The sequence below is a fragment of the Anoplolepis gracilipes genome, chromosome 8 (assembly GCF_047496725.1).
Source record: "Anoplolepis gracilipes chromosome 8, ASM4749672v1, whole genome shotgun sequence".
In the NCBI taxonomy this organism is placed as follows: Eukaryota; Metazoa; Arthropoda; class Insecta; order Hymenoptera; family Formicidae; genus Anoplolepis; species Anoplolepis gracilipes.
Window position 1 is genome coordinate 4,294,680 of NC_132977.1, and position 13,521 is coordinate 4,308,200.

General features: G+C 35.9%; 1 protein-coding gene across 3 annotated transcripts in view; it reads right to left on the minus strand.

Annotated features, from left to right (window-relative positions):
- Positions 1-798: 798 nt before the first annotated feature.
- Positions 799-13,521, minus strand: part of Mnb (minibrain) — a 75,104-nt gene continuing 62,381 nt past the window's right edge. For all 3 annotated transcript variants that reach the window (XM_072897778.1, XM_072897777.1, XM_072897779.1), the window contains exons 4-9: positions 8,546-8,714; positions 8,104-8,271; positions 7,718-8,004; positions 7,472-7,618; positions 6,809-7,241; positions 799-4,047 (exon numbers count right to left, since the gene is read on the minus strand). In XM_072897778.1, the coding sequence (XP_072753879.1) occupies positions 3,563-4,047; positions 6,809-7,241; positions 7,472-7,618; positions 7,718-8,004; positions 8,104-8,271; positions 8,546-8,714 (1,689 nt within the window). In that variant the 3' untranslated portion in view covers positions 799-3,562. The remainder of the gene's footprint in view (positions 4,048-6,808; positions 7,242-7,471; positions 7,619-7,717; positions 8,005-8,103; positions 8,272-8,545; positions 8,715-13,521) is intronic.

The window sequence follows — 13,521 nt, forward strand, 5'->3', positions numbered from 1 at the left end:
AAGTCACCAGTGAACAAAATTCAAGAGAAATCTCTTCTTTTTTTGATGATAAAAAATGGTTCTGTATATCTCCGAAAATACAATCGCGTTCGATTCTGTACGCGAATAATGTTATGAATACCGTGTTTGTTTTTGGAACTGATGAGCACAGCGTTAGATTTGTAACAATTGGAATTCGGAAGAGGGCTCGTGCGTTGTAATATCATACACGCAACATTATCTATACTTATGGAGCGTACTGATTTTTGCCGTTCAACAGGACATTCTCTCGCGAGGAACGCTTAAAATTTGTCACAGAAAATTCTGAGCGTTCCGCCCGTTTAATTTTGCTCTCTTTCTTTTTCCATCTCTCTCTTTCTTTTTACACCCTAATAAATCATATTATTCTGTACAATTTTTTTTTTCAACTGCTGAAATTATTAAAAAGATCATTGAGGTAAGATGCGCGACATATTCTGTTTTTTTTTTTATGTTTTGGATAATTTTTGTGGAATTTTTTCCTCTTCTTTAAGCATATTTATTATGTCACAGTGAATATTTTTATTTATTTTTTTTTTTTGAAGCATTGCTTTTGAGCTATCTAATCACAACACAGACTCATTACGACTCTTTGAATTTTTAACGTATCTTAAGCATCGATTGCCGTAAATCTTGATGCAATATAAAAACATTTATGATACAGGTTTGTAGGATATCGTATTTTCTATTTGTCCCTCGGAGGAATTTACATTATTAGATACTGTTAGAAAATTTGTTTTCGCTCGGTAACTTAGTATAAATTCGAGTATAACAAACCTCAACATCTGAGTTGCAATATAGAACGTTTCGCGCGCGCGTGTGTATCTTGTTTAAACGTATCCGCAAATGTTTCTGTGTTGCAGGTGTATAAAAATATACAAATCATTCGAAAGGCCGCATGAAGAAAATGATTCTTAGCAGATCGAATGGCTTGTGAAACGTTAGACTTTTCTCAGCTCTACTCGAAAAAGTATTTTATATTTCTCTCATATATATATTTACAACTAATACACAAGAAAAATTCAAATCTAAACGTCACAGTGAGACTCTCATTATTACTTTTCCAGAAAATACATTGTAAGAATCCTCTTGGTCGTCTAATATCTTTTTCTTTTTTTTTCTTTTTTTTTTTTTTTTTTTTTTTTAACCAAGCTCTTTTGACAACAGTCGCGGTCATGTAGACGAAATACGGTGTTTGTTTAACCGCCGCGATCTACGCATTAAAATTTGTGTACACAAAAAAAAAAAAAGAAAAAAAAAAAAAAAAAGAAAAGAAAAAGATATAGCAATTAAAATATTAAAGATGGCGGAATTGGGAATTATACATGTAGCTTTATTTTTACGAGAGACCTCTCATAAAGCAATTAAAATTAGATCTAGAATGAAATCCTAATGTAGCTACACAGTAAATCAATAAGATCCGTCAACAAAATGATTACGCATTTGTCCTATGTATAATATAATAAATGGCATAAAAGAAAATTATTATCTAAATCTTAGGTCTCCATGAAGCATTCTTTTTCTTTTGTATATGTATGGAAGTATAAAAAGCCGCAATTATATAAAATATATTTCGTAAACAGATTTAAGCATTTTCACATTTCTTTTTTTTTTCTTTTTGCTATCGTGATTATAAAAAAAGCAACATGCATAATTCTTTAGGATTTTTTTCTCTTTACAGCGTATATTATTATAGTTTCTATTAAGTGTCATATTTTTTATTCTCTTCTTTTTCTTTCATAACACATATGGGCTGTGTAGAGGGATTTATTACGGTTGCATTTTAATGGTCTGCCTTCAGGTACTATACTACACTTTTACAATTGGTAGTTTCACAACGAAACGTATTATGGTTACGCGTGGACAATAAGAAAGAAATTATTGGCTTCTACCTTTGTTCGTCATTTAATTTTACAATACGTCGGCATAAATAATCAAAAGGGATCATACAATTTAATTGAGATTAAAAATCATTAATGGCCGAATAAAAATCGAGTCTTGCGTACACGAATAAAGAGGCTGATATAACGATCGATGCGAATGGCATAAGCGACCATCGGAGCAAAACGGCAAAAATCAATGACGATTGGCGTTGAAAACGTATGCGTGTGAGAGTATACGCGCGTATTGTTTATTATAAAGTATCTAGATTCCTCGTATGATTATATTTCATTCTTGATCGATCTTACGTGTATGCTGTTTTTTAACTTTCTTATTACTGTTTTTTTTCTTTAGGTATAAATATGTATTGTTGTTAAGCCGCGCAAACTCCGTTTGTTTAAAGTCCTTGCTCAACAACAAACTGACGTTCGCAACTTGCATCCTTGTGTTTTCATTAAAGTAAATAAAATGGTCGAGTTTACATTGTGTGCGTGTGTGTGTGTGTGTGTGTGTGTGTGTGTGTGTGTGTGTGTGTGTGCGTGCGTACGTGTGTGTGTGTATGCGTTGTGTATAAGTGTATGGTGTGTCTGTGTGTGAATAAGTGGATGAATGAATGTATGTTACCTCCTCACACTTAAAAGCTAAACCCTAAAGCTGCACTCTTATCATTCATTCTAAGTGTATTGTACAAATAACTAGCAGTCAACGCGACTGTTTGCTCGCAAGTACTTGCTAAACCGTTTACATCCGTGACATCGTGTATAAAACTCTATTGGAGTACATGCTTACATTGGTAATTCTTACTTTTCCTTCTTTTTTTCTTTTACGCAGTAATAATATTAATTATCACTTTTTCGCTCTCTAGGCCACACAGTTTGATTGCCGAAAGTTTTCCCGCTCAGAGTTGTTTTTTTTTTAAACTGCTCAGAGTGTTCGTGGAAATCGGGCAGGACCCGAGAGGCCAGCTGGGTTCATCCTCACTAGACCATTACCGTTTGTCCGTGCTCGAAGCTTTCGTCAATCATCCGTGTTAGACATGTAGTAATATCCACGCTCAATGTAGGGCCAGTCAGCTCGATAAAAGATACGAAAATACAGCAACGTAACAGAAATAGAGGTTTACCTCTCTCACGTTTTCCCTTCTCTTTTTTCTTTCTCTTGTGTGTTCTCTTTTCTACTCATTGGTTTTTTCACACAGTCGTTATCGCCGCCGAGCTTAGAATAAACTTCTCCGCTTCTGTGATCTCTTAATCTCAGAGAGAGATTTGGGCTTTGTGACTTGCGTTTGTCTTGTGGATTTTTTTCTGGAAAATTTTTCGTCTGCATTTTTCAGAGAATTGTTCAGCCAAACCAACGTGTGTCCGAAAAATTTGTTGAATTCTCACTGTCGAAGTTAATTCGCTGATTGCGAACACTGATGTGCTTTTTTCTTTTTTGGCTGTTCGAGAAAGCAGCATCGGAGAACGACGTTTGAACATGTTTACAAACCATTTCCTTTTCTTCCTCCTTCGCCTCTTTCTTCGTCTACGATAATAACATACCGTAGACAAACGTTTGAAGTACGCCACGATCTTTATCCGATAATAAATCAGCTAAACCGCCTTTCCTCTTCCACCGATGTTGCAATTGCCTACAATCAGCTGTATTGTCCACTTCTACCACCTCAGTGAATAGCGACCGGGCTCTGTTGGACGCAGACACCGACCATCGGGCTATCTTCCCTCTCCGCTGGATCTCGCTGGTTACCGGTCGACACCGTTGACGGTTGTCTGACCATTCCATGCGCGTCGGCGGTCGAGTAGCCGTAGTTGTAGAAGTTCTGCTGCTGAATCATCGGTGAGGTCATCATCGCGGGCAGATGGGGTATATTAGGAAGAATTAGGCTATTGTACGATCCAAGGGAGCTCTGTATCAGGGAGCTGTCCATGGATTGCATGGACGTCGTCATCGGGGCTGACGCTGGCGCCCCGGCCGATGTCGATGGGTAGCCCGTTGTTATGGCACGCCGACCGCCCGTGTGACGAGGCGAGGACTCGCAGTCCATGGGTTGATAACCGCCACCAGGGAGACTCGACGTTTGCATCTGCTGCAGACTTCCGCCGCTGCTGCTGCTGCCGCTGCCACCCTGTCCCGACATGGTTACCAGTCCTGGGACATCGAAAAAGGAGAAAATCAATTTAAGAGGTCGAGCATAAGTTTTTTACATACATATATATATATATATATATATATATATATATATATATATACATATATATATATATATATATATGTATGTATAATTTATACACACTAATGCCATAATCATCCACGCAAATCGCTCTAGCTCTTACAATTGAATAATCACTAATGGGAATAAAGAGAAATAAAATTTCAAACGTCTACAGGGACATGTTTGCAGGCAATAATCTCCACCGCTAACAACCTTTCTTTCACGGACATTCCTGAGACGAAAATTATTCTTTGATAATGTGTTTCTTTCTTTAAGTACTCGCCGTCTAAAATATTAAATACAATTGCAAATACTCTCTAATACAAATTCTTCTTTAGTCTTGTAAATTTATACAGCCGATAAGAATTAATCAGGTTTTACACATACTGTAATTAATTACAAATTTATTTTACAATTTTAATATTTACGATGTCTTCATTACAATTTATGTTCGTGTTTTATTTGCTATAAAATATATGCTTACAGAATATAATTGACACATCATTCATATTATTAATTTTATCATATATATTACAACTATTTAAGGAGACACGGAATTCTCTGTCTAAATTGTTCATTATTTATGTAATCACGAAATCGCGATGCAGCGCAATCTTCTTTTAATTGCATACATAATAGTTGATGTGCATTTGGGGCACATACATTAGCGCAAACTTAAGAAGAGGGATATATGATAGATGCATATATATATATATATATATATATATATATATATATATATATATATATATAAATATATATATTACTGACGGACACAAGACTTATTTCACAGAAACATTACTATTTTATGTCCCATTTACAGCACTGCACTTGATAAAGTGCACAATGTAAGCAGCTAAAGCATGCATAAAAAAACTAGAAGACAATGATGTGACTTTCTACAAAACAGAAATTCGCAATTAACACAGAGATGCAATACTTTCAGTTGGAATATGTTCTGCAATCGTGATAAAACATCCATCTCCGACAACATTCATGTACAACGATTATTAATCGCTTTCGATCATCGGTGAAAGCAAAAACGATAAAAAAAAAATTTTTTAAATAAAAAAAAAAAGAAACATATTCCAGCAGTCACACGACGTTTTTTTTATCCTTTTATTATTTTGTCCTTATATGTTCTAAGATATTGTCATCAAAAAAAGGAGTTTTATATAATAACGAATGATCGACCTCGTATAGTGAACACTATATAAGTTGTATTAAATACATTGTGTTAATAAATTAAAGAAGACACGGGCTACAGAATAATGTCAATCCGTGTCTCTCAGAGGGAATAATATCTTTTCAAGCAAGCAAAGGCTTCGCGCAATACATCCGAGGCCAAGATATCATTATTAGGGACATCGTTAATCTTTTAGCGTGTGTGTCTGTAAGTGTATTGTGTGTATGTGCGTGTGTGCGTGTGTATGTGTGTGTATGTGTAGGATTGTTTGTTAGACAGAACTTACTTATGTTAGTAAGTAAGATTAGGGTTGGGGCCTAGGACAGGTCGTCGCCGCCCCGCGGATACGACAGTCATCGAGCCACGTATTGTCCCCCCATCATATCTACGGGCAACAACAAGTATCGTTTAGTTTGCGCAGAAAATAAAAGATGTATTATTAACAAAATAAAAAAAAATAAAAAAATAAAAAAAAAAAAAAAAGAGGAATAGAGGGAAGAATCAATCGTGAAATTGTATCTGAGAAAAATTATCGTCGTTCATTCACACGTATCCGTTATAATTGCCTAATATACTAAGTAATTATTCGTTGATTAGTCTAATTTTCAAAAAGAATGCTAAGAATATCTCATTTCATATAAGAAATAATATATATAGATATATAGGATGGATAATTTATTTTCTGCACAAATCAAAACCTTCCTAAACTCTCAATATAAATACCACTGTCCGTCCTGAGTTTTTGTTTATATCTACCTTGTGCTCAATTATTCAGAAATGGTCAATAACAGCAGAGGTATCGTTAGCCACGTAGTAATCAAACGTTTGTCATTTTTCTGTCTTTTAATCGTTTGCAAGAACGGTGAAAATTCCTGTAAGCAACTGTCAAAAGACTTTATTGCAGCCTGAACAGAACTGTGATTGCAGTTAGATATTATTTTCTTTTTCAGATATCTGCCTCTTTTTATTACAATTATTATATTTTTATTTTACTATTATTACATCTTTTTATTGCATTTTACAAAATTATCTACCGATAATGGGCAGTTAAAAATGGTAAATTTTCTTTCTGTATCGGCGTTTGCGTTTATTGAAAAGGCCGACTCAGAAAAAACTGCGGATTAAATGTATCATCAGGCAATTAAGTATGATATTAATAATGAATGATGAATGAAATCAAGCGACATAGAGCCATACTTCGATAGTAAGATCATGTTTCTCGCTGCAATTAATCGTTTAACGTACAGTTATCGTGACATAATGCAAATCTGACATGTTTTCAACTTTAACACATTTAGTAGAAATAATCTATGTTGTTCGAATCGAAAATACCATACGCGGAATATATGGAGAGTAAGAGAAACGCGATATAATAACGTTGAAAACCTGCCAGAGTTTCGAAGAAACTCAGATGTGAAGCACACAAATGCGTAATCGGATTACTTCTCTCCTCTATGTTACACAATGATTCGGCGAAATCGAACGATGCCGCGCGATAGTCAACGACTCACCGTGATCCTGGCTCATCGACACCACTGCCGGACTCGTGCTCGCGCTATTGGCAGCAGCGACATTCGTGTTGGTCCCCTCATCGGCCGTCCTCTTGAAGAAGTTGTGTTGGAGCGCGTAATACGGCGTTACCCTCGTCTTCGGATCGAAGTCCAACATTCGTACAATTAGGTCTTTGAACTTGAGATAATCGGACATCGAGTGACCGGGTTCCCCTATCCTTCTACCGCCAGGGCCGCCGTTCTCAACACCTAAAATATCATGTAAGCGCCTCGTGCCGGGAGGTTTGTATTTTTTACCGTCTTTCGACTTTTTCAGCACGTATGAGCCATCCGTGGGGACTTTGTCAAAGTACTTCCGCGCTTTGTGCGCTTGGTCCAATATATGTTTCGGCGGCATTCCTAGTACTTCTACGATTTTGTTCATTTGATCGACCTGCAAATTATGCCAAGAATCTTTATACTGTGTTAAACGAAGATTTTATCTTGTTTGCAACAATATATGTGTACTTTTAAATGAGTCATTTGCCATTGCACGAATATATTCTTAACATGGCTATAAACTCCAGTAGCGTCTCGTGCTATGAATGAAAATTATCGAGAGCTATGGATTTGAAGAAAGCGATTAAAAAGACATGCATAACGATAGAATTATTTTATTATTACCTCATTGGCCCCACTAAATAAAGGTTCTCCTGTGTGCATTTCTACTAAAATACATCCCAGACTCCACATATCTATCGCGAGGTCATAAGGTATTCCTAATAGAACTTCCGGTGATCTGTAGAACCTAGACTGAATATACTGGTATATCTGCAAAACACGAAAAAAAAGAAGAAGCAAATAAGATACGGATCGAAGAGCGACTCGAAGAACACGAGCGAGGTAATTAACATCTTATAAGATACCCACTCTTTGTCCAAGTTGACACGAACTACCGAAGTCGACTATCTTTATCGCACTTCGTTTGGGATTGCATAAAAGGATGTTTTCGGGTTTCAGATCACAGTGAATGATGTTCAATTCCGGTGTAGACAGGAACAAGAGGGCAGTACACAGTTGCTGTGCAAACTTTCTTGTCAGATTTAATGACACTCCTCGGAAATTCGTATTTCTAAGTAGGTCATATAGATTATACGACAGCAGCTCGAATACCAGACATAAGTGATTCCGCCACATAAAATGCCTCTTCAGTTTAACTGTAATCAAAATAAGAAGAAAATATTAGCATCGTGCGTATTTGAACGTATCTTTCACACTTGTATGTAAAATACAATGCATATTTCTCGTGTATATACCTATATAATACTTGTTGTCAGTATCCGCTCTGTTCATCATTTCCAATAGCCTAACTTCGATTTGCGCTTGATTTAGAAAAGGCTTCTTGTTCTTGATGATTTTTATTGCCACTTGCGTCTGCTCTTCGTGATCAAACGCTTTCACTACTTGGCCAAAACTGCCTTTACCTGTAAACAAAAAATAATATATGAGAAAACTCTATGCAGAATAAACAATTAAAATATCTTTACCGAGTAGTATATAATTGTTAAAAACGAAGAGAGTATATTACAATAGATTTATATCTAGCAGATATTATACGGAATCTAAGAGAAGAAATTATTGATTTACATCATTAAAAAATATCTCATGATATCGCGTTCACGTAATAATTTACACAATAATTATTCTACTATTGTTTGCGCGATAAAAAAAAAAGCAATTTTCTTTTTTTCCTCTTACCTATTAATGAATCGATCTCGTATCGATCGAGGAACTTTTCCCCATTCTTGATAATATAATCGTGATTATCATCGTCCCAGCCGTCGTTGTAGAGTTTCCTCTCCTTTTTATGCGAGCCATCCTCTCCTTGCATCTGCTGTGCTCTTCTCTTCTTCTTCGCATAGTAAACCTGCAAAAGAAATTGATATATAAGCAATTGTTGATATTTCCGATGTATAAAAATTAGATTTATAAAAATTCTATGCAAAGGCATCCAATGTGTAGAAACAAAAATATTCAAATTATCGTAATAAATTAAATAATTTTATAAATATAACAGTCTATATTTTATACATATTGCCATTATTAAATCACATTATTGTGTAATATTTGTCTATTTATTTTTCTTTATTTTTGATCAATGTTAATTCTTTTATGTTATTTATTATTAAAACGCTATAATATTTATCAGGCAACTGTTTTGTGCGTTATTGAATCGTAAAATGGGATCATAACTCTTATCAAAGTGTAATTCGCGTAATTAGCATGTTTATTGATATAATGTTTATAATCAAAATTCGAACAATTGACCGATTGGTCCGAAAGTTTATTTATGTTAATTATCAATCAGGCCGAATGGAATTTTATACATAACGAAGTACACGTCCCGAAGTTATATTCGCACAGGTAGGAATTTAGGTTCCATGATGTTCCACGAGAACGAGGAGAGAGAACGCGCGTCCGATCGATCGCTTATATTTTTCACGACGTATATAAATCCGCAGTTATATCACCTTATTCGTGCCTGTAAAGCACGCCCTAGTCAAAATGCCGTCACGATTATCCGTCTCTCTTTCTTTCTCTCTTTCTCTCTATGTGTCCTCTCGCTCTCCTCCTAAAAAGCGTCATATTCGCCGTAAATATCCCTCGTCTACGAGGAAGGTGGAAGGATGGCGCGCGACGAGAGGATGGAAGGCGCAAAGCGGGGGTGAACGGGAAGGGAAGCGAAAGGGAAAAGGGCGCAGAATCCGATCTGCCGCCTCGTCCGGGAATCGATATGCCCGCGACCACGTGAAAACCATGCCGTTTGAAAGCAACTTGAGAGGAACTCGACTCGAAGAGTCCGTCGATGACAACGACGACGACGACGACGACGACGACGACGACGACGAGGACGACATTCCCGGATTCTTGCTCGGTCGACCGTGCCGTGAGAAATTTTTGGAAGAAAGCCGGGGATGAGAGAAATCGACATGAGGGAGGAAGGGGGCGAGAAGGCCCCTTCTCGCGGATCGGGCAGGATCGAGGTGGTTGTTCCACTGCTGGCACGCCTCCACCACCCAGGTCATCGACACGGTGATGGTCAGCGCTGTATCGGCGTCTAGTTACTCTATTTCGGCATCGATTGTGTGTACCGTCGAAGAAGTATACGAGGGGTACTCGGTGCCGCCGCCGTCACGACGCGGCTAATGAACTCTCGATGCCGGGGTTCTCTTCTACACTTCCCGGAAGCGAATCGCCCCAACGACGGAGCGCTTATTTTTGACTTCTCGGCTGCGTGTCAGCTCAATTTATAAAAGGAATAGACCAGACGAAAATCTCCGTTGTTACTTGTCGCAAAACGGAAGAAACACATTCAAATAATTTAAATGTCTTGCGCTGCAACGTAGAAAGTTCTACAAGAACGTATTAATGCAAAGAACGCTAAAAACTATTTATTTTTGATGTGCGATAAATCAACGCGCAAGTTTTCAACGGCGTAATCATTAGTTTGCTTGTCAAGACTCGTATAAAAAAAAAATTTGCAAGATTTTTTAACAGTAATTTATTATGTGACAGTTTTCCTGTGCTAATAAAACATCTTAAATAAATTATTTTAGTTGAATATGTCGAAGAGTTATATTTTTTAAAATATCAATTACATTTTTTTTTTTTTTTTTACTCAGAAAAAATTAAATATTTTTTTAAGAAATCATATTTCTTAGTTTTTATTGAATCCTCCCACAAAAATATAAGATAAAAATTAATTTTATCTTCACGATTTTAAAGAAAATGCTTATTACTTCTGTCAAAAATTTACAAATATGATTATTTAAAATAAAATTTCTAAGTCTTTTTAATTTATCAAGAGCGAGGCAAAATTCGTTTTTTGCTGATAAAAAAAAAACGGAAATCTCTCTTTTTCGTAAGATTTTCAAATAAGATTTATTCGTTTTTATGTACTCTAGAGTTTGAGAATTAAAATATTAGAAATATTCGCATCTGTAGGAATGGCATAATTTTTTTTTATTTAATTTATGGCAGTTCTACTCGGGGGATGAAGTCGGTATTCGCGCGGAATCAGACGACAAACTTCCTCGCTCTGCCTCTACGTGCAAGTTCTCGAGCGAAACATTCGCTGTTTGTATTTGTATGTTTATAAAGCATCTACATTATACGCCCCGTTAACACTTCCATTAGTCATAGGCGCGACTCTTCTAAGGAGCGTGACCTCATTTCGCGCCACAATATGGGTTAATCGCGCGGAACTTCTATATTCTCGTCGTATTCTTAAGACATGATTTTTCGGTTAAACTTTTTCACCCGCCATTGGGAAATAGTCCAAACCCGATCCGAGGAGAGGGATTTATCATTCGCGATATTACGAAAGTCACGTGACTCTTGACCTACCGCAGTCGAGGACGACGAGTTTTATAAGACTGCATAAAAACCTTGTACATTAATTCATATCTTTATTTCGGAAAGAGAGAACCAAGCAAGAATTAAGTTTCGCGATCATCTCTTACACGCGTATCAATTAGATTTCTAATTAAAACTCATGGAAACTTCATTGTGCTCGTTTCAATCAGAATCATGCGAGATCCGAAAAAAAAACAGCCGAAGAATCATAATTTATTATTTGATCGGGCCAAGTGTGTCTTACTGTCATTCGTACTTGGACCATTCATGCCGTAACTCCGGGTAAAAGGCGGGCACGTGTCAACCGAATCGAATCATCATCTTTCGATTCGGTTTCATTCGCGTGTGGGACCGGCGAAAACCGGTATAGACAACGCGAAATTTGTCGAAGCAAGCCTACAGATTTCATTGTCGTCTTTTCTCCCGCCATCTCCCGTCGTGCCTGTCACCGTCGCGTCGTCAGCAACATCATCGGAGAACACCGTCACCAGGTGATGACGACCTACCCTTCCATCCTCTCCGACCACTGGAGCTTTGCTCTTTTTCGCTCCTAGTGTTCTCTCTTTTCTTCTCCTTCCTTGCTTGACTATAGCAATCCGATGCCGCAGCGAGAAAGATAAATGTATAGTCAGGGACGGATATCTCTATAGAATACCGAAAATTTATTTACACAAACTTTAACACCATGCTAATTCAAAAGCAAGACGAAAAATGTACAATATTATATAATATTACAAATTAAGAAAACTATAATTAGTTTTAGAAAATAATAACTTTATATAAAATCAAAAAAACGGGCAATCAAATTTTTATTAAGAAAAAAAATTGATGCTATTAATCAAAATATACGCCCGAATACGTATAATTTTTAATAATTTGCATATAAATATGAGTGAAAATTCGTGATTGTAGAAAATAATTTTATACAAAAAAAAAACTTGTACAATATTTTATAATAATACATTATATAGAAAAATAATAGAACAGAACACACGTGGCAATAAATGAAGCGAGCCCTTATCACACATTTTTCCTTTTCTTAATACGTACAGAAAAAATGTTATTTAAGTATACATTTAATAATTAAATTTATTGATGTTTCACAGATTTATATTTCGATGTAGTTAATGTACCTTCTTGTTTAAATTTTTTTTGGACATTGTATAAGATAATGATTATAATACATATTGAGAAAAAAATATATATCATAATTTGACGTTAAAGGAAGCTAAAAAATGAAGGGAAAATAAGCTTTATACGATTGGCACCTCTAGTTTCTGCCTTCCTGTCTTTTTTCCTGTCTCGCGTCATCCTTCTTCGCGCATGGTCGCCCTCTCTCTCGTTTCTGTTGCTATGCGCGAGTGCACGAGACCGTCCCCATACGCGGTACGTTCATTAGCTTCATCGAAAGCAGCCCAGGACCACCGGATGAGAGAAAAGGAAAAAGAGATACCGCCAAAAAAAAAGAAATGAAGGAAATCGATTTCGAATCGCGAAATCTACCATAAGAATTGACACAAGCAGGGCGCTCTATATACGCACTTCACTGAAACCTCTTCCTGTGGGAAGAAACGTCAGAGCATGAGTGCGGACGATTGCCGTCCTCATGTATATACGTCATTCTCGACTAACGGGTTTGATTTGTCGAGAGCGGATTAGATCGAGAGTACCGTAAGAATTAAAATCGAAAGAAAGTTATACAGGTCTTTACAATCGATCCTTGGAAGAAGAATAACGATTTTTTTATTTCTCTTCGAGGATCCACTCGGTATCGCTGATTTTTCGCGTTCATGTTATGAATAAATCTCTCTAACAATAAGTCGATTTTCACATCGTGAAATTTTAAAAGATCCGTTGAAACAAAACGTCTTGAAAAATACAAAGTCGGATTAAATTATCTCGCAAGGATTTTCCTGCTTGGGAGAAATTAATTGCGACGTATATTAATGGCACGAATAATCCTTTAGTATCCTTTTATTTTCTCAACAAAATTTATACTTGAAGCGTAAACGCTACGCTCTGAATATGAATAAAGTATTCATATGTAAAGAAATAAAAATAACATTTTAAGTATATTACAGAAAGACTTAGAATTTTAAATAAAATTAAAAATGTCTATACAGCTAATGTAAAACTAAGTAAGTTGTAAGAAGCACAATATTTCTTCCAAATTTCTCATTAAAAAAAAAAAAACAATTAGAAGCGATTTTTTAAAAACAATTAAATTTTCAATAAAAATTATTTTAGAAAAATAGAATAATATATAAAAAAAAATACAATTTTTCTATATAAAAAAAAAAAAAAAAAAAAAAAAAAAA